This window comes from Dermacentor andersoni, chromosome 5 (genome assembly GCF_023375885.2).
Source record: "Dermacentor andersoni chromosome 5, qqDerAnde1_hic_scaffold, whole genome shotgun sequence".
Taxonomy (NCBI): domain Eukaryota; kingdom Metazoa; phylum Arthropoda; class Arachnida; order Ixodida; family Ixodidae; genus Dermacentor; species Dermacentor andersoni.
This window is the reverse complement of record NC_092818.1, coordinates 154,070,384-154,090,475: the sequence shown is the minus strand read 5'-3', so window position 1 is coordinate 154,090,475 and position 20,092 is coordinate 154,070,384. Positions and strand designations below refer to the sequence as shown.

Sequence of the window (20,092 nt, the reverse complement as noted above, 5' to 3'; positions counted from 1 at the left end):
TGGCGTTCAATTAAGGTAGGCCTCGTCATTCTCCCTGCGTTCATCCTTCAGTTATTGTTGGATAAAACTACTTCTAACATTCATATAGTTCGTGCAACATTTCGCGTAAGGATAGCTTGAAAGAAGTTCTACCGTACATCTGTACCTCACTGGAAAACATCGCTCTTTTAAACAGGCAATTTCCTAACAGATGCAATAACGGGTCGTCGGACACTCTAGGGACAGGGCAAGCGACATTTCAGTTAGTGCCAATTTCGTTTTGTCTATGCCCTAATGGTGATATCCCATGGTGCTCAGCAGGTATCTTTGCAGGAATCTGTGCAGAGCACTATCCACCGTAAAATATAGTTTACCGCCATTTGAGTTTAGCGCTATACAAGTTGATCTGAAAAGGTAGTTTCTGGGAGCGAGTGCGTCCCCGCTTAGTCGGGCACAGTTGACTTGCTGTAAGATAACGACGAAAGACAACGAGGCCTCATGATTCTACGCACTGCTTCACTCCAGCAGTTTTATCGTTTTTGGGCTCTTCGTCTGCTGCCATGAAACCACCGTTATCCTATACTTCCAAACATTATCACACCACCGTAAACGGTAAAGACGCTCTCCTTTGCGAGTTTTATCGCAGAAAGCCGAGAAACCGGGTCGCAGAGGATCACAGTGATGTCCGGAGAATCGCAGACCTCCTTTTTTTTTCTTCCCATTCAACGGCGACGAGAAAGAGCGGTGAGACGGCGTGATGGTCCCTTCCTTCCCGTCGTATATTGAGACATCTCCCCGTGTTTGAACCTGGCGCTATCGGCACCGCCCGCGATGGCGCGCTGCTAATCCGAGCGCCGAAGCGTAAGCCCAGACCTCCAGGCGAAGCCGGAAGGCTCTCGCACTGTACTCGTGAGTAATGATCGGCGTGGAACGAAATCAGATTCGGGGATCGCACCCACTCGCCGGGGACAGTGTACAGGGGACAAGGAGCGCCCGCGCGGAATTCCTTCGAATGGAGAGTCGGAAAGTCAGAAGAAAGCCGGTCTCACGAGTTCTCTAAGTGCATTTTTTTTTTCTTCTTCCAATCATATATCCCTTTATCCGGCGGAATAATTCGGCGCTATTCGATTTCAACTTTGCGCCTACATATATAAAAACATTTCATACTTCCTTTCCCGTCTTATACATTATCTCAGTGAGATTTATTCGCTGTGGGAGGGGAAGAGAAAAAATAAAGGACATGAGATCGACATCGAGAGCACAATCGTAAGAGCCCGTCTATAGGGAAAAAGAAAAGCGCTCTTTTTGGACGCTGCGCTTCATGGCCGGCGCGCGGAAATATTTCCACAGCGATTGGCGAGGCTTGGAGAAAAGGGCATTTCCAGAACGCTCCGGCTGGGAGGGGGGGGGGGGGGGGGGGGAGCGAGGACGCGCGGAAATGGAGGACAGACACGACCGGAAAGAGTGGATTCTTCTCCAGCGTGCATTCTCTGGCCACACTCATTCGCGTACAGCTCAGTGCACTGCGAAAGAAAACCGGGAAGATAAATTGAAGCGGCGCAGCGTCAGCACTCGCCCGCTTTTCATTTCGATCGCGGGGACCGTGCACATTGCGAACTGTTAAAGGAGAGACTGCTGCACGCAAGCGGACACGCTATATAGCCGAGAGCACAAAGGCGCCCTCTGCAGGCAGTTCAGAAAAAAATAAATAAACGTACCGGAGCTTCAGATACGCATACCTGTTGAACGAACGTCGCACGTTAGCCTCACTGGCTGAGGCCAACAACAGTGCTTGCTGGCCTCAGCCTGGTGGGCCTTTCTCTTCTTATTGACCGCGGTTTTCTGGTTTGGTCTAAATTTTATCTGCCCCGAAAGTTGGCAAGTAGGCATCTGACTTTCAGTGATCGATTTCTTCGAACATGGGAGCATTTTGCTCTTGCAACATGCGGCACATTTTTTTTTTATTATTATTCCTGAAAATTACTCCTCGGAGTAGACTCCTTGACTCGTCTTCCCTAACGCCTTTTCACACCACCGCATATTTTAAATGCGTAAGCGTTTTTATGCCTACCTAACAAGGAAACCCATCCGTTCGTCACGTAAGACGATCGCTTCCGAGATAGGGCCCGCAACAGCGAGCGAATTCACCTTCGTCTTGCCTCTCGCTTCAGCGCGAACTAAGCGGCTAGAGCACAGCGATCACGAAGCTAGCAGCACTCAGCGCACACAGTCCCCGTGGGAGATTGCTTTCAGGATAGAGTTCATGCGACCGCGCCAAAGGCAGCCGCCGCCGGAGTACGGTTGATCACGGTTGACAATGGTTCGCATCGAGAGGAGGCAGCTTCATCGATCACATCTGCGTACGAGATCTACCAAACGTGACACTGTTCATTTACGTAATGTACTACAGCACGCATCGGCCCGTGCTCAACTTCCACGAAGCAGCGGCTTCATACAGGCGTACCATCATATGACATCACTTAACACTGCTACTACTGGCCTCTTTTTCGTCGTCTCATGCTAGTCTAAATTAACATTTCGGTGTTGCAAGCACGCTTCTCGGTTTCGCGATTCTTTCGCTGTGTTTCTCGCAGTTATACCAAACGATGACGAAACAGCAGGTGATTAGTAGCAAATACTTACGCGTCATTTAGAAAAATTCCATAGGAGACCCTGCGTGCACATTCTTCTTCTTTTTTTTTAATTTGGGTCATACCAATACGAGGCCAACCGAGATATAGTGACACGTCAAATATTGCTGAAACATTAATTCATAGGGTCCTCACAGCCGTTTTGCAGTAACGCTGTACGGTCCGCCCACGTATCAAAGTATAGGCTGCAGTCGCACGAATACGATGGTTTCCTGCTACATGTGGCTGAGCACAAACTTTCAAAGCGCTATCCACATTTTCAAGTGCGAAATTTCAGTTTCTTTGCTTGTTGGTCGTTTCCTTGCGCTTAAGGGAACAGAAGCATCATTTATTGTTATTTCTCTACATATTGTATTTGCTAATGTATTAGTTTTCCATGTTGTGTGCGTACTGCTTTCATTATGCTGATGTTTATTTTTTTTCCCGATTCCATACTAATATGTTACCGTACTTCCCCCCTTACACTATGCCTTCTCGAAGGCCTGTAAGGTACATGTAAATAAATAAATAAATAAATAAATAAATAAATAAATAAATCAGTAGCATTGAACCGTACATTGCCCAAGCACTTTCTTTGATCAAGACAAGGCAGACCTTTACCAGCAAGCTGGTCGCAATTCAGGAATTGTTCACTTCAAAAATCCGCGCAGCTTCGCTTTTTATGGATTAGCTATCAATCTCGTAATTGTGATCCCTCTCACAGAAAGAGTTTGACAAGAAGACTCATCAGGTGCCATGACAGGAACAGAAAAAGTGTAAGAGAAAGAAGTATTACGACACATTTTATACAAAAGTGACATACGGAATACTTTATTGTTTGTTAGTGGACGGTGATGTACCGTTTCGTAGAAAACGCAAACTGGCTTTATTTTATTTTGGACTGCTTCGTGTGTGTCTTCTGATGTTAAAATGCGCTGTAAGTCCCCAAGAAAGGTTTGCAAGGAATAGCACAGCATGGCTGACGTGAAAAGACGTTGACGCGTACACAGACAGCAGAATGTTGCAATATCAACCAACCAGATGACGCAATAGGACGACGAAGGAAGTTGCAGACGCTGGCCCCTTAAGCGGTACCCAGGTGCACTCATTGGGCTGCTGATGGAAATGGCAGCGACACGGTGTACTGCCGGTTCAATCAGAGGGGCTCCGGAGGAAAGGCAGCATTACGAGGCACGCACATCGTGTGCTTCGTTATATGGGAAATGAAGACGCGAACCCGTGCTTGCTCATCGTCTCTCGAGGCAACAAACAAGGCGTAACTTTAGCAAACAAGGGGACTATGGGAGTAGCGCAAGTGGAAGGAAGAAGGGGATTGGCCAGACTATGTGTTGTCGCTATATGGGTACAAGAAAAACAGGATCCTGGTGTGAAAAAGTTAGCGCCACGTTTGTGTTTATTATCTCATGTTCAAAATTACCTCTGTGCTCATATAGAACGCAAGTTTCACTCTATCGATTAACGTTGGCGATGAAGATGTCATGATCTATTTTCTTTTTCACAAGCGAATTCACTTTTGTCGACTCATTGCCGACTATCTGTTTCGTCACGTCTTTGCTGGCGAGGAAAGCGGCTCATTCGTACAATGACAACGGCATATTGCGGATGAGTATGATGTCGCGCGATTGAAGCCCCCACGTATTTCTAGAGAGGTAGATTAAAAAAAAATGCGCGCAGTAATTCAAGTTTGATGCCCATTGAATAACTCCGGCTAGTTAATATGGGGCCCGTCGTTATAACGTCTCATAGGGCCTAGGAGCGTCGTTGGATGCTAAATATAATATGCTGACGTGACAGATGAGACTTCCCATTTTGTTGCATTATATTAACATCCACACCCTTTGAACTTTAGAAGAATACTTGCAAGCGTCAGACTGTCCTAAAAGAATAGTGCGCTAATTTCTTCTCCAAACCAAAGCGCGTATTTCCTCAAAAGAATCTTACGCTTGGACTGTTCGAAAATGCAGAGGCCAGCGAATCCTGATGCTCAACATATTAATGGTGAAATTGTCCAGCCAATGAGAAACACCACTTACGAATGAAAAGCTTTGTTAATTCGGCCCAGCGTCGAATACACGAATCTTTTCCTACGTAATGAATGTTTCACATTGGCTGGCAACTTTAGCTGTAATATGGCCGTCATCCCGGTTGGCCGGCATTTACTCTTACTTGTTTTGTGAATATGGGGTGCTATAACGTAAAACTAGTCCAAACTTCTCTATTCGACTTCTGTGATCAGCCCTCAACGACTTGCGAAAAAATTTTCTGGTCGACACCCACTGCATCTCTGCCACGCAACGTCACGAACACTGCGAAAATGCCCCATCTGATATAATATGTGCAGATTGATTATGCATGATTGGACCTCAATAAAAGTTCATTGTCTGTCTGTCTGTCTTCTGATTCTACACCTTTTTCGCCAATAGCGAAAAAGGCATCGTTTGACCAATTGCTATTGGCGAAATGTTTTTAGGCTACGCCCACTTTACCTGTCTCTCACGAGACGTCACAAAGCGACGAAAGTAACCACACCACCACATCAAAGTAAAATGTACGCGTTAAAGACGCATTAATATGCCGAACAAAACTGAAAGTTTTTCTGAATAGCTGGAGACTGCCCCGTTCCGAAATAAATAGACGAAGGCTGCCACCGATCGCTGTGGCACTGGCTACTCGGAGCTGCCGGGGAGCATGGATTTATTTACGTATAAGATATTGCGTGGCAGTATAACGTTATGGAGACTTTTCGGCACATATACGACATCGCTCTTCCAATTCTATTTTGCTGAGGATCCGTTTTAATGGCATTTTTGACCTTCCGTTTCACGCCGCCGCGACGTTCGACCAGCCACCGCAAGCTAATTAAGTAAGGGGAAGCGTACCAATCGCAAACGCCGGCACCCCACCGTCCTCATCCGGCTATCTACTTTCACTGCGCTGGCTCGGCCCCATCGAGCCTCTCTCCATTTGAGCGTGCTCCTCGCCTCTTCTCAGCCAATTATATAAGAAAGACTGCTCAATTTAGGCAATGCTGTTTGCTTTGAAAGCAAAAGGAAGTGACATCCTATAAACGAGAAGCGCGTTTGATTGGGCTTTTCAAACAACGCAGCGTGTTACTGCCCGATGACTGCGTCGGTACGTAAATTTGACGTCAGGGGATTGGAATAAGAACCGATTGGAATAGTTTTAGGTTATGGGGCCATGGTTCCAGCTTAGATTTAGCTACTCAGTCGGTGGACGCGTCGCGACGTCAAGATATACTGGTTCGCTCCTTGTCTGGAATCGCGGCGAGCGGCCCACGCGGGCACAGCCAGGAGACACACGTGCAGCAATCTTGTCTACATTTTATGAGCAACGTCATCATGCCTAGCCTTGTTGCTACATGATGTCAGCGATTATTCAATAATGTCGATGACTCCAGGGAGTGTCTGGAGATGAATTTTGCAGCCTAAACAAAATTTACAAGCTTTGGGGTGCACCTTGCCGCCAAACGATAATCTTCATCTGTCTGGCTGGCGTTTGCTTTTCTGAAAAGCGTGTGCTCGCTCCTTTGCTGTGAAAAATGCTACTTCATGCTGATAACGCGCATGCTGTTCACGACCTAAACGTACCGGGAGCACAGCGGTAAAGAAAGTAAGACACGCAATTTAGATAAACAAGATAAGATAAGCAGAATAACTACAAAGTGCAAACATTTTTTAGCGTTTGTAATAAAGTTCTTGATAAGGTGTTTCTACAACTTGCATACTTGCTGGGTGTCATTCTCCTGCAGGCGAGAAGCACGTGGTACCACTTACAAAATGTGGGTCAGTATTCCATTAAGCCATATCAATTATTATTTGTTGGCAGAGAAAGCTCTTTACGAAGAACGAACTTCTGGTCTGTTTTGTAGACTCTCTTAAGGACCCCTGGAGGCGGGCTGGCACGTTATTATGCACTAACGCGGAATGTGTTGCGCAATCACGAGCTGGCCTTGCTGGATTCGCATTTCACTGCCGTAGCTGCTGCGACGCGAGCAGGGAGCGCTTCGCACAACCAGTCGAGTCGGGTCTGGATTGCATTTTGATGTTTTTTTTTTAGAGCGCAGCTCTTAGGCGTCCGTTCCTGCGTGGAGCGTTGGCGTAACCGAGCGAACGAGCAGAGCGAAGGATGAAAGAGCGTGCGTGGAGCGCAGCGCGGGATGAAAGACGGCTATAGCTAAGAGAGCGCGAGGAGCAGAGCGGAGGAGGAGGCTACAGTGAAAGCATGAGGCGGAAAGCGGAGGAGGAGAGTATGGCTCAAGGGCGAGGAGGGAAGCAGAGCGCCGCACGAGACCACGAGATGGCGCCATAGTAGCGTGCGCCGTAGTACGCCGATGACGGCATTACTAAGGCATGCGGCGAGCGCTGGGCGAGCGCATTTACCGATACCATATATGGAAACAGAGTGCTGGTGTGTGATGTGGACCCACATCGAATGCGCTACTGCGCTTGCGCCGCCTACGATAGAGAATAGGCATGAGAATGCGCTCCGCGCGAGACACTTGTGCCCGTGTTAGCGCTTTCTTTCTGAACAATGGGCGACGCAACCGATGGAATTCAAAACGCCTAAAGAGCTGCACTCGAATTTCGCATTAGGGACAATCGAAATTTTCGGTCAATTTTTTGTTGTTGCTATTTTACATTCACAGACGTGTTCCTAAAGTTCTTTTTTTTTTTTGTCTCTGTGCAGTCCTAGTACCACCCATAGCCTTCTTTCACGGGTAGTTTATTTATAAAATACGTAAGCGTATACACTTTGTTTCACTGAGTCCCGCCTCCCTGGCGTAAAATTATGTATCACCCCTTCGCAGTTCTGCCCGTGTGAAGTGTGAACAAATGTCAAATTCTGAGCTGCACACTTTCCATCTCGAGAACTGAAGTAACTCCTGGCTGAAAGGTGCAGATAATGTGCAAATTTCGTTTAGCGTTTCCGCATAGCTCGCTGCTTTACAAACACTATAACGCACACCGGCAGCGTGTTTAAATCTTGCGAAAACTGACGAGCGCACTTAGGCAAGTAGTTCCTTCTTCGCTGAACTGAAAAAGACAGCCCGCTCTTTGCACCGGCATTTAAGTAATTCTTGCAGACACGACTTTTCTCCTGCGACCACGGTGCCACCTACCGAGAAGCACAAGTTCGAGAAAGTAAACGATGTAAACACTACAATAACCCTAAGTAATGTACGACGCACGGCGTTAAATAAAGTAAATAAATTGCATTTTTTTTTCTTTTTTTCTTGCAGTGCTGCTTCCAATGCTGAAAATAACAACACACAATAAACGCTTTTGAAGCACGCTTGCATGTGCCGTATTCTGTGAAAGACATGCAGAAATACCTTAATACAAAAACGACGAAGTTCCTCTAATTAACGCAGCGAAGTGATAACGGCAGTTTTCGGGAAAGTTGAAAGTATTCGTCGGGAAAGCACGTAACAGAACCGCTTAAAGAATTCTCTTCGCGCTTACCCTACGAGCCTGTTAACCATGAGTAAATTTACTCGCGTGCTTAACATTCTTTCCTGCAACGTAGAGGATGGGAAAAGTTAGTGTTCCCGTCACCGTTTTAATCTTCCTATCACAAGACTAACAGCAACAAAGATATATATTTTTTTTTTGGCTTTTAAATTGAAGGTTTTCAGTTCCATCACCGGCCACGGTGGCGTAGCAGCTGTGGTGTTACGCTGCTAAGCGCGAGGTCGCGGCATCAAATCCCGGCCGCAGCGGCCACATTTTATTGGGGGCAAAATGCAAAAACGCCTGAGTCCCGTGCATTATGGGTACGTTAAAGATCCCCTGGTGGTCAAATTTTATTCTGATACTCCCACTACTGCGTGCATCATAATTAAATTTTGGCATTGACACGTAACACCCCTGAATTCAATTCAATTCAGTTCCAGCGCGTTATTTTTAACATGTTCTGTTCGAATTTCGCAAACGCTATGTGATTGCAAAGGGCTACACGTTGCGGGGTCTGTGATTCTTGCCTTTTCGCAACTTGCAAAAAAATAGCTTTTCAAAATTTTTGGTGTAGTTGCGGCATATAAGACGTGGAATGGGTTGTCTTTAACACACAGGACAGATGTCATCTTATACAAATTAATTCCTTCCTCTTTCATTTGCCTGAAACACTTGTCACCAAGTGGCAAAACACATTTCACTCAAACAAACTCACTTTATCGGTCCTTTACACCACTATGAAAATTATCGACGGCGTAAACCGCTTTATAACTCTATAACGAAAATTTTAGTGATTAGCGTTAGAGAATAACACAGTGGCCTACTGGAGGAGCCAGCTTTGAAATATAGCGGTTTAAATTTTTGAGCTTGTGTAGAATAAAGATTTGATACGAAAAATTCGATCCTCTTTAAGTACGCGCAAATAACCAATTGCTGAGGAGCAACCTTACCTTTCTATTTAAAAAATATGTAATTATCCATGAGTATTCATTGATACAAACAAGCCTTTCTTCAGGCTTGTCAACAAAAAGCTTTATGGCCCCTGGGCCCGAAGCCATAAAGCTTTTTGTTGACAAGTGCTCTTGGTCATTTGCCGGCTGGTATCTACCCTGACGAACAGTTGCAGCGTAAAAATCTTTGTCTGAGAACACAGACCCTGCTTTTGTGGAACCATACAAAAAAAAATATTTCATCTTTTTCATCACAGAAGCACTTTTTCCAGAGATTTCCCGCAGACTTTCATTTCACGGAAACTGCGTCATCGTCCGACGTAGCCCTACAAAGGACAGTACACATATAACGTATAGCCATCTGTACTGCCGTCAGATTCACAGGTCACGAGCTCTCTTCTGCATTAAATTACGCAGTGAAATAAAGCACACTACCTCAATATCATCACTTAAACATATGTACACCATCAAGTTTATCATTCCTTTAATAAACCGAATCGGTTTCTTTGACTCTCTCTTCCCTTTTAAAAAGAGCAGTTTTCTTTGGCTCTTTCACACGTTTTCGGTACCCGGGCTTTCATCGCTAAGGGCACTTGCTCTAGCGCAACTAAGTTGCCGGGCACGTTCATTAACAAACGCCATCTCTTTCAGGCGCACGTGGTGTCGTGCGAGAACTTGGCAACTGCCGCTTCAGCGGTAACGCAGTTTTATTCAGAAATCAAATAGCACATTTTTCTTTTTTCGCTCCATGCCCGGCCTTTTTATTATGAGACATCACCGTGCCTGTTGTCTTCTGTTGTAGTTACTGCGGTCACAGGATCGCGAGAAAAACCACAGTGCATTTTCTCGGATGAAAGCAGGCAATGCGAGTTTCATCGTTTGGGGGCAATGTGCCCACGTCGAGCGAGTTGGCAACTTATCGCGGCAATGAACCAGCGCAAATACAGAAAAACAGCTAAAGGGCAGAACGACACAACGCTAACTGCTAACGGACAATTTACTGCGCGAGCTGGAAATGGGCAAGACAACGTTTAATAGAAAAGTGGACAAAGATAAACTTAAGTGTATGGTTTAACGAATAAAACCTCCTTGGGTTTACCATCCCGAAAATGCACAGTGGGTGATGAGGAACTCTGTAGTGAAAGGCTTGGAATTACTTTTTGCCACGTGTGGTTCTTTAACGCGCAATTACACCCACGTACACGAGTGTTTTCACATTTTCCTCTCACCAAAGCGAGGCCCCAAAACTTGGCATTGAACCCGCGACCTCTGCGCTCAGCAGCACAGCGCCCTCTCTACGAAACCACAACGGCGGGTAGAAGGGGACAGAAAGAAGCTAGTACTGACTGCATGCACTAATCAGGTCCCTCATCGCTTAAAGGGAAACTACGCAGATCTAGCGCGCAAGTTTGAATCTGTGTGAAGGGAAGCTTCAGTGGAGTGTTTAATTAAATGCTACACAATTAAATGCGACACGTAAATTGTTATTATATTAAGCGCGTTCTCTGGGGTAACGTTTATGTTTTAACTACCGCACAGGCCAAAAATTTAACCTGACGCAATACTTAAATTTATGTGCTACGTCGTTCACAGGCTATGCTGAAATGCAAACACCGAATTAAGTGAACGCGTCGCGTGAAATGTTGATGCAGCGACGTAGACAGGCAAAGAAAACTTTCCTTAGCAGCGGAACTCGTAGGAGTGCCGAATATTTTCACTACGTGTGGCAAGCTCAGCTCCCAGTGTCAACGTCGGGGCCTCTCTATAGCATCTCTATAGAATCACTTGCAAATACTCGTTTCGTGCGAGATCCGCGATGTACGTTAGGTGCCTATATCCTGCAGTAGGTCGCAGTACAGTGTGCAGAGACAATCGCTTTCCGTCGTGCTGAACCAGTTGGAAAACCAGGGTTTGTCGGAAGAAAGAATTTCACATCGACGCGGCTTAACATCGCATCAGAAGGCCGTGGAATCGTTACTGCGCTTCTTGAGATCGATCGGCTTGTGCGATCGCCTGTGATTGGAACGCCTTTTCTGCTACTCGTTCTTTTTCTTCTCTCCTCTTGCTTTTTGTCGTCGTTACAACCCCTATGTTCCCCCCCACCCCATTGCAGGACAGCAAACCGGAAACTCGCCTCTGGTTAACCTCCCTGCCTTTCCCCCCTCTCTCTCGCAAACGCACCTGTCAACAAAGAGCATGTCCAGTACAATTTATTCAAATTTTCCCCCAGAGCGAATATATTTTATACAGTGTGCAGGATTCATAGCCATCAAATCCATCAGCTGCCGTATATTAAAAAAAAATGTAATGACAAACACAGAGTCGCCTTTCAAAATCATGCTCGCACCCCCCTTTGATAGGTACAGAGAAATAAGAACGAATAACAATTTGGCATATGTACAAACAAGTGAAAACGAGAAGTACGCTATGAGAAGAGTTATGTTGGTGACAAAATAGATTTCACAAGAAACAAAAGAAAGCACACCTTACATGCAAGAAAAATAGACCACATTTAGCTGCATAACCTGTTCACAACTATCCATAAAGTTGGTCTGCGTCAGCATTACAGGTTAGACATTAGGCAGTATAATAGCAAGAGCTTGGTGGCGCAACCCACCGCCCCGTTCCAAAGGGGACGCTCATAACATCCATCCATCCATCCGCGTTGGATTCAGCGAGAGCAGGGGAAACGTAAACATGTGCGCTATAGAGATTAGTAAGAGGCGATTGGAAGATTGGTGGAAGAAAAGTAGGGAAACAGCAAAAAACGGAGGCGTACAAAAGCAAAGTTTGCAATAGGGGTCAGAAAATTTGGTTGTGGGAGTTCATAGTGGTTTTATTTTATTTTCTTCTTTTTTTTCTTTCTTAACTTAGGTAGGATATTAGGCAGTAAATAGCAAGAGCTTGGTGGCGCAACCCACCACCCCGTTCCGCAGGGGCGCTCATAACATCCATCCATCCATCCGCGGCAGCGGTGGCAACATTGCATTAACCCCTCTACAATGCCCGAATAAAGCTTCCCGTGTCACTTTGTGCGGACATTTAGTGAACACGAATTCATGTTTCTGCTTTTCAGGTACTCACACAAAGGTTCGCTTTATAGATTACAACTAGCTGGACCTGCTGCACCTTTTTTGATGATTATTATATGAACTATCGCGAAGATAAATTTAGTATAATCGAGATATTTTCAACCTGAGCCTCTCCACAGCAACCCACTTATAACCGAAACTGCTTCAGCTACCGGCTGCATTGAGCAGGTGTAGTTTCATTAGGGCCACTGTTTGGAACCAATAAAGAGAACAGGAAATGGATGACCTGCATAGTCCATGTAAACGAGCGTCTGTGTAGCGGACACAAATGGAATCCATAATCATGGCGAGAATCGAACTCTTTTCGAAGAAGGCCCCGCCGTAACAAACCACAGTGATTTCACCATCTCGAAAGTGAGGTTAGTCACGGGAGATCCCGTGACTAAGCGTGTTCCTTTGCAGGTATCTGTGCCTAAAGTACCTGGAAGTAACAGCGCCCTCGAAAAACGAAATAATACTTTGTACGCTACTTAGTTCGTGGTTTTACAGCGTTTACCAAAACTACAGGCATTTATAATGTCCATGAACATTCGGCAATGCGAACGGAAATGAAATTACCATAATGTATTGCATGAGTTGTTTTTCGTTGTATTCTTATTATATATATATATATATATATATATATATATATATAATATATATTACAACGATGGAAATTCATTGCGTGGGGATGTTTTAACCTCGTTTCCAACTATTCTACGGCCGTATCTTCCGAGTGCTCTCAATAAATTTATTCCGTAAGCTTTTGTGGCTAAATAGGCATTCACTGCCTTTTTATGCGGAATGCTGTGTAGGGTCGTGCGGAACATGCTGTAGTGCATAACGCTTGCGCCGCCCCTTCTTTGTGAGCGCCCTCGTTTCAACCCGCAAAGAGCAGCCCTTTCAGCCACCCTAAACAAACTGGACAAGCGCCCAATAACAGAAAACAACATCCTTAGAAACTGGCCTACGCGAAGATCAGCGCGATTCGCTATCAACATCAGAATTGGTTTTTATTGATATGATTATAAAGATTAGAAGATGTTAATATACAGAAGGAGGTCCCGAAGCCAACGACTGCAATGAGACCTCCTTTACAAAGTAAACGTAATAAAACACAAATTACAGCAGTATGAAGGCAGGTTTGAAGACCCTGCTGCGGTACTTAAATGACACGGGACTTTCTGACAAATTGTGACTGTACAGTGTGTGGCGTATGATTAGGTGGTACCGCGTAACACTAGGAACGCCTTCGCAGACTGCGTGACAGTGCCCACAAAAAACAGTTCGTTTGTATCGCGTGTACGCGTGTGTGTGTATATATATGTTCTTTCTTTTGTTTTTTCTTCTTTTATTTATCATTTTCTCTCTCTCATCTATCGCATACTTTTGCCCCTCCCCCAGTACAGGGTAGTCAACCGGAGATAATCTCTGGTTAACCGTACCTGTCGTTCCTTTACCTTCCTTTCTCTCTCTTTCTCTATCTCTCTCTCTTGCGCAATGCGAAAATGTTTTGCTGCAAAGCTGACTGCGTTTTTGTCGACCAAACCTGCCAATGGCAGAAGTTACTTACGTGATGATGTTGCAGCACAAAGTGTCAAATACGAGGCACCATTCGCATATGGCTGCTCACACCTGCAACGGCGAGATCGTGCGTCACTTGAGGCCGCTGCCGCGAACGGTGCTTCAGGCAGTGAGTTCCAGCGATAGAGCCGACGCAGCAACGCGCAGCTGCCGGGTGATCGGCTCAATTCCCATGTAGCGAAGTCTGCTCTGTCTGTCAGTGAGTCTCTTTTTTTTCTCGCGGGCGAAGCACTCAGCGCGCCATGATGGATGGTGGACGGCCTCGCTTCCGGAGCCGATGCTTGCACTTCCTCGTCGGGATCCAGGAAGAACAGAAAAAGCACGCGCCATGTTCTTTCTCTTTTTTTTTTCTTCTTTGTCGTGTAGTGGCTAAGCGAGAGCAACCAGAGATTCTTAAACAAAGGTAGTGTGCTGCGAAGGAGCGTTGTGTTGGAAACAAAGAGAGAGCAAAGGGAAAGAATAGGCAGTGAGGCCCACTGTACGCGCGTCCGGCTTGCTACCCTACACAAGATAAGAGAGGGTAGGGGAAAGAAAGAAAGAAAGAAAGAAAGAAAGAAAGAAAAGAAGAAAGAAAGAAAGAAAGAAAGAAAGAAAGAAAGAAAGAAAGAAAGAAAGAAAGACACTGAGGGTATCGCTTCGTTCGGAAGCGCACATCGAAACTATGCACAATCGCTCACTGAGGTATGTCGACTTCATGTTGTGCAGTAATGCACATGTCGCTTTCTGGGCTTGTGAGGCATGTGCCCATGGTCCAAGTACTTGTGTCACTTTCAGCGATCTTGAATCAAGGTTATATACCGTGGTGTGGATTAGAAGACGAAGGTCGTCATAGCGCGGACAGATATAGAGGAGGCGTTCGATACATTCACAAAGACCTATTCGTTCCTCGTTGTGATGAGTAGCACATCGTGCGGCATTTGCCGGTTTTGAAGAATCTGTCGAATCGTTTTTGAAGCAGAGCAAAAGTATCGGTATTATCTCATTTAGGATGATACTGTCAGTTTCAGTTAAGTGATTTAAGTAATTACCAGCTTCGAAAGCAGAATTTTCGGCTTTCCGGACTTATCATTTATCGCTTTGGACGTTTAGGCGCTCCGTCGAACAATAAACAACGTTAGAGACATTTTTATATTAAAAATTGTGTATACTCCGCTATAGGCAGTCTGGATCCGCAAGCAGTCACTCTCTATGCCGAATCATAGAACCTCACATTCCTTTAACGAAGCGAAAGTTTCATTGGATGTGGTTTCTCATGAATCGGAGAGGCGCAGTCACATTACACGCGTAGTAGAGTAATTTCAAGTATTTCCCGTGCCACTCTTTACGGATGTCATAGTGCTTTCGTGTAAACTGGCGATGATTTCGGAACAAGCAACCTCGAAAACATTTAGCACTGCAGGATTGAATCTGAAACGTTTTAGTGGGGACAGGTATCACAGGCGTGTAGCTATCCGCGCAATAATGGGAGACCTGGAAACCTGGCGAGAATTTCCCGGTTTAGGTGTCGTCTGGAAGAACCGTTACCGTGTATTACCCCAGTCACAAGGTGCGCTTTCAATAGAGATCGACCCATCTCCGTGTTTGACCGCGATCGAAAGTGCCCCCTGTGAGGTGCATTAGGGACCTGCCGACTCTCTTGCGAAAATTGGCACCGTGTCGTACGATCGTGGTTAATATTCTTCACCTAAGTCGTCATAGCGAATTTCACTTTTAATTGGAGGCTGTCGTTCTAACCACTTAAATTGGTATCGAAAATCTATTATTCGCGGTCCTTTCATCACCGACCACTGAATTACATGCTAGAACGCGCAGGAAGCGCTTCTCATTGCTGCGAGAGTGTCCTCCTCATTGTGAGTGGAGCGCCAACATAAAGAACTACATCCCGTGTGAATGGAGGAGCACATTCCCGATGCAGAGGCACGGCACACGCGTACATGTATAGGCCCCCCATTTCTCGTCTGGAATGAAAACGAGAAGTGCGATTTCTGCGGTCTTCTATTTCACAGGCCACAGGAGCTCTATACAGCGAAACCCGTCTCGCTCGCTCTATTTGGTCTCCGCGCTTTTCCCCTTGGGTATCGCGCACATATATTCTACGTTTATTTGCATAGCACCCGTTCGGACGAGCAGTGCAGAGAAGGCGCCGAGCTCCGTATTTGCAAACGGGATGCGGGCGCGGAAGAGTTCGCATACGACTCCTCGTTCTCAGCTTGATCGCAGGGCCGCACACTTCTTGATTGCACGAGATAAACTGAAGGGGGTGAGCTGCCGGAACGTTTTATGCAGGCCTGCCTACGAAGGCTTTTGCGAATGAAAGTATGGACGACGAAGAAAGAAAAGCAAGCTGTTGCAGAAGTAAAATAGGGGTAATAGAGACCATCATGATGGATACGCAGCAGGGCTAATACAGGGCAAGTACGTATAAGAAGGAAAATTCAACTGGGAGGAGTGCACAAGTGCGTTGTGCGGCGTACAAAGAAGATTGTTTGCCAAAACAGAAGGCTTGCTTTCTTTAGTACTGCCTTCTCTTGTTTATTTCTCTGTTCTTTAAACCATGTATGGTAACGCTTTCCTGGCATAACCCTTTCGACGCCGCAGCAGTCCAAGAAACCCGAGCTTCCCTGAGACACAGCAAGACGAAGGTAATTCAGAGTAACCCGTAACCCGTCATGTGATCCGCGCGTGCAGTATGAACTTAACAGTCCTTATAGTGTATGTCTACATTGTGCTCGACTAAATGCCACATATATTAGGTGCCTCCTATGTAAAATGAACGGATGTGTTTGTAACTCTGCCATGTGTGCTACGTACGGACAGACATACCTCACTGATTCTGCATTTGCAGGCTATCCACATTTATTTATATGTGTTGAAAGAAATCAACGAAGAGAAAGAAGGAACATCCCTAATAACGGAAATAAAAAAAAACACGGCGCGGTTGGATGGAGTGAGTCTTCAACACCGAGTACTGAAAAGCAATGAATATTCATCAATGACTGTCACTCCTTGAGTACAGCACGTACTTGGCCCGTGGAACATGGCTACTTGTGCGTCTCGCTCAACGAAGCTACTTATAACTCTTCTTAGAGACACTGGTCTCAATGAGATACTTTATTGTTGATTTTTGTGGTGTGCTTTGTGCGTGTTGTACATCCATGACGTGCACCGTGTATATCATTTCATTTTTCACCGCACCCATCTAGAGTAGCATGCCAGGTATGTACTCAGGCTCACCTCTCCGGGGTTCATTATACAGCGTCTCTCACTCCCTCTCTCTCTCTCTCTCTAAAAACTTAGTTCTTGCAGCAAAAAGCCCACGAGTGCATTTCTTTCTTGTTCGTTTTTTTTTTGCCTTTGTACCTTCAAACTCTCAATGTTCAGATGTGTGAGCTTGATAACATGGCGAAAATGTCCGCTACCTTCACATATGGTCCACACAGATGAAATATATACCGCGCTAATCGTACAAGTCACGAAATTGCGAGACTCCAACGTGATTTAGTGATTTCACAGCGACATTTTCGGGAACTTGCAATGAAGAAACCATGGAAAATACCGGAAAGACACTTCAGAATACATATTGAATATGCTCAGTGTATCAATGCAGCTACTCGGGCGCCATATTTATAAATGCATATGCACTCCATATAGCACTAGCGATCAGTGCCGCATGCAATATTTAGGGGTGTGACGAAACAATAGAGCACCTTGTGCGCACTGCTCACCCTTCGGCCCTCAACAATGGGCTGGCTATGTCAGATTGCACGACAGACCGTTCCGGGAGCAAAGGATCCTGGGACCTTGGTCTAAGCGTACCTACCAAGCTTTCCGAATTTTTCGTAACTTCATGAATGTTTTACTCTTCTATCGGCGAAAAAGCTTTAAAGGTGTAGAAAGGTGGGGCTGTGCAAGATCGCAAAAAAAAAAAAAAACAAGGAATGGGAATAAAGAAGAAGAAAGCACACAATAAAGAAATTTTGATGGTAGCTTTGTACATGTGTCGCCCCTTTTGTTGCATCAGACAACTCTGTATACTAGATATCTACTTGCTTCGAGCAAGTTTATTCAGACAAGTTCCTGAAGCAGTCGAAAATGTCAACAGCGATGTCGCCGAAAAATACACCGTGGTCTAAAAACAGTGGGTTGATTTTCAGTCTCTACTGGTAATCTTAGTTTTTTTGTGGTGCTCAATGCAAACTTAACCCTCCCTCCCCCCACCCTCCCCCACTACCTCTTGTCATGTCCACGGGATTTTTAAGAATTGTAATATTCACAGGTTGACCAGTGTGGCTCTAAGCCCTCTTGAAATCAAAAATTTACAAAAGCCCCATTGCGCTTCTTGAAGGTGACTGGGCCTTACGAACGCTTGTGCCTGTCAGCAAACAATCTTCTGCTAGTGTCTTCGTACAGACTGCATCTTCATAATTCTTTATCGTGTCTTTTTCTCATCTATATTTCCAACTTTTCCCTGTCCCTATAGTGTAGGGTAGCGAACCGGGCACAGCCTTGGTTAACCTTCCTGTTCTTCCTTCGTCTTCTTCCTCTTAAACTTCTTTTCCCCTGGATCTCTCGGCTGGCGCGTAAGATTTGTCATTGGCCCCTATTTCAACTCTATGATGCAGGAGCTCTGTGCGTGGCCATTTGGAAGCTGTCAGTGCCACGCTGGGTGCCGAACGGCACCGAGGAGCCCGTGTTGCTGGACTGCGAGTACGTGTACAACGAGCACGACGTGCGACTCGTGGTCAAGTGGTTCTTCAACGACCTCTTGGAGCCCGTGTACCAGTGGATACCGGAGCTGAACTCGCGGCAGGCGAGCGGCATCCTGGCCGGTCACCTAGACGACTCGTCGTACACCGGGCCCTCGCAGTACCGGGCACTGCGCATCATACGGCCCACCACCGAGATGAGCGGCCTCTACACTTGCGTCGTTTCTTCCCTGGCCGGTATAGACTCGAGGCAGCAGTCAATGATGGTCTACGGTGAGTCCTTGCACGTATGTACTTGAGCTGTCCTAAAACCTTATCCTTATACACTTCCCCTGTTTTAACAATGAAAGAGATACATTACTTGACCCTTTAAAGGGTCACTAAAGGCAAACACTAAGTCGACGTGGACTGTTTAAATACCATTCCAGAAACGTCGCGACGCTTGTTTCGTGCCTAGAAAAGACTTACTTTACGAGAAAATTGTATCTGAAGGGTCCGAATACCGTTTTCGAAATTCAAATCTCCCTCCACACAACCTGGGGAGTGCTGACGTTGCATACGCCATCACCGCCTTTTGCTGCCGTCGGTGAGTAAAACGGCGCCCGGCAGGTAGGGGCACCGAGCCAAGACAGAGCGGTGGATTCGCCGCTGCAGCTGCTTTTTGGTCAAGTATCGTAGACCGTTTGGTCTTCCCACGACTTCACATAAGTTGAATTGTCTGTTACTTGCAGTTTGTGTAAGTTTCGCGAGCCAGCAAAACCAGCGCAGCACTACGCGATCAGGAAAGTATTGAAACGCGAAAGCATGGGTGGCGCAGAGTCGATCAAACACGAAACCTTTGACTGCCCGCGTCGCTGTCAACGGTAATTTCAATGAGTTCTTTTTTCTAAACACGAAAGGGAACTAGACAAGTAGCATTTTATTTCATGTTATAATGCAAAACGATGATGTTTTTTTTGCAACGAGTAGTTAAGTACTGGTGACAGAATTTAATTGAGTGCTTTCGTCATCGGGCAAGTGCTTGAATGTCCCGAAGAGTCTCTAATCATGTCCCGAACTTACCTCGATTTCTCAATTATTAATGCTCTGTTCGCAATAATATTGATGCCTTAGAGATTCTCCAGCCCTAATCTGTCACTTTAGCTTGACTTAGTATTTGCCTTTAGTGTTCCTTTAAGATGACTGGACGGTAGAGCGTTCACAGAAGACAATATACTGGAACCATAGTCCCGACCGTCATCCACGCTTTGGGTCACAAAGGCACTGTTGCCCTTTTTGAAGACGACTGAGCTCTGCGACCGTCTTTCATTGAGCGGAATCCCGGCCACGGCAGCCGCATTTCGATGGGAGCTGAAGGCGAAAAGACCCGCGTACTTAGATTCAGGTTCACGTTAAAGAACCCCAGGTGGTCCAAATTATTCAGCAGCCCTCCACTACGACTTGCCACATAATTAAATTGTGGTTTTGGCACGTAAAACCCCACAATATAATTATGTTCTTCTATTGAGCGGTTAACACTGTTCTGTGTGCGTGCGTAGCTTGTTCTTCTTTTCCGTCTACTTCTCCTTTTCCTTTTCTGCCCGCTTCGCCTTCCCCGTGTAGGGTAGCAAACCAGGTGTAACATGGTTAAACTCTCTGCCTTTCCTTCTCCTTCGCTCTGAAAACTTTAAAAGAACG

General features: G+C 45.8%; 1 protein-coding gene across 1 annotated transcript in view; it reads left to right on the top strand.

Moving 5' to 3' along the window:
* Window positions 1-20,092, top strand: part of LOC126531419 (uncharacterized) — a 94,859-nt gene that overhangs the window by 53,154 nt on the left and 21,613 nt on the right. The window contains exon 2 of the mRNA XM_050178940.3: window positions 18,332-18,688. Within this exon, the coding sequence (XP_050034897.1) occupies window positions 18,332-18,688 (357 nt within the window). The remainder of the gene's footprint in view (window positions 1-18,331; window positions 18,689-20,092) is intronic.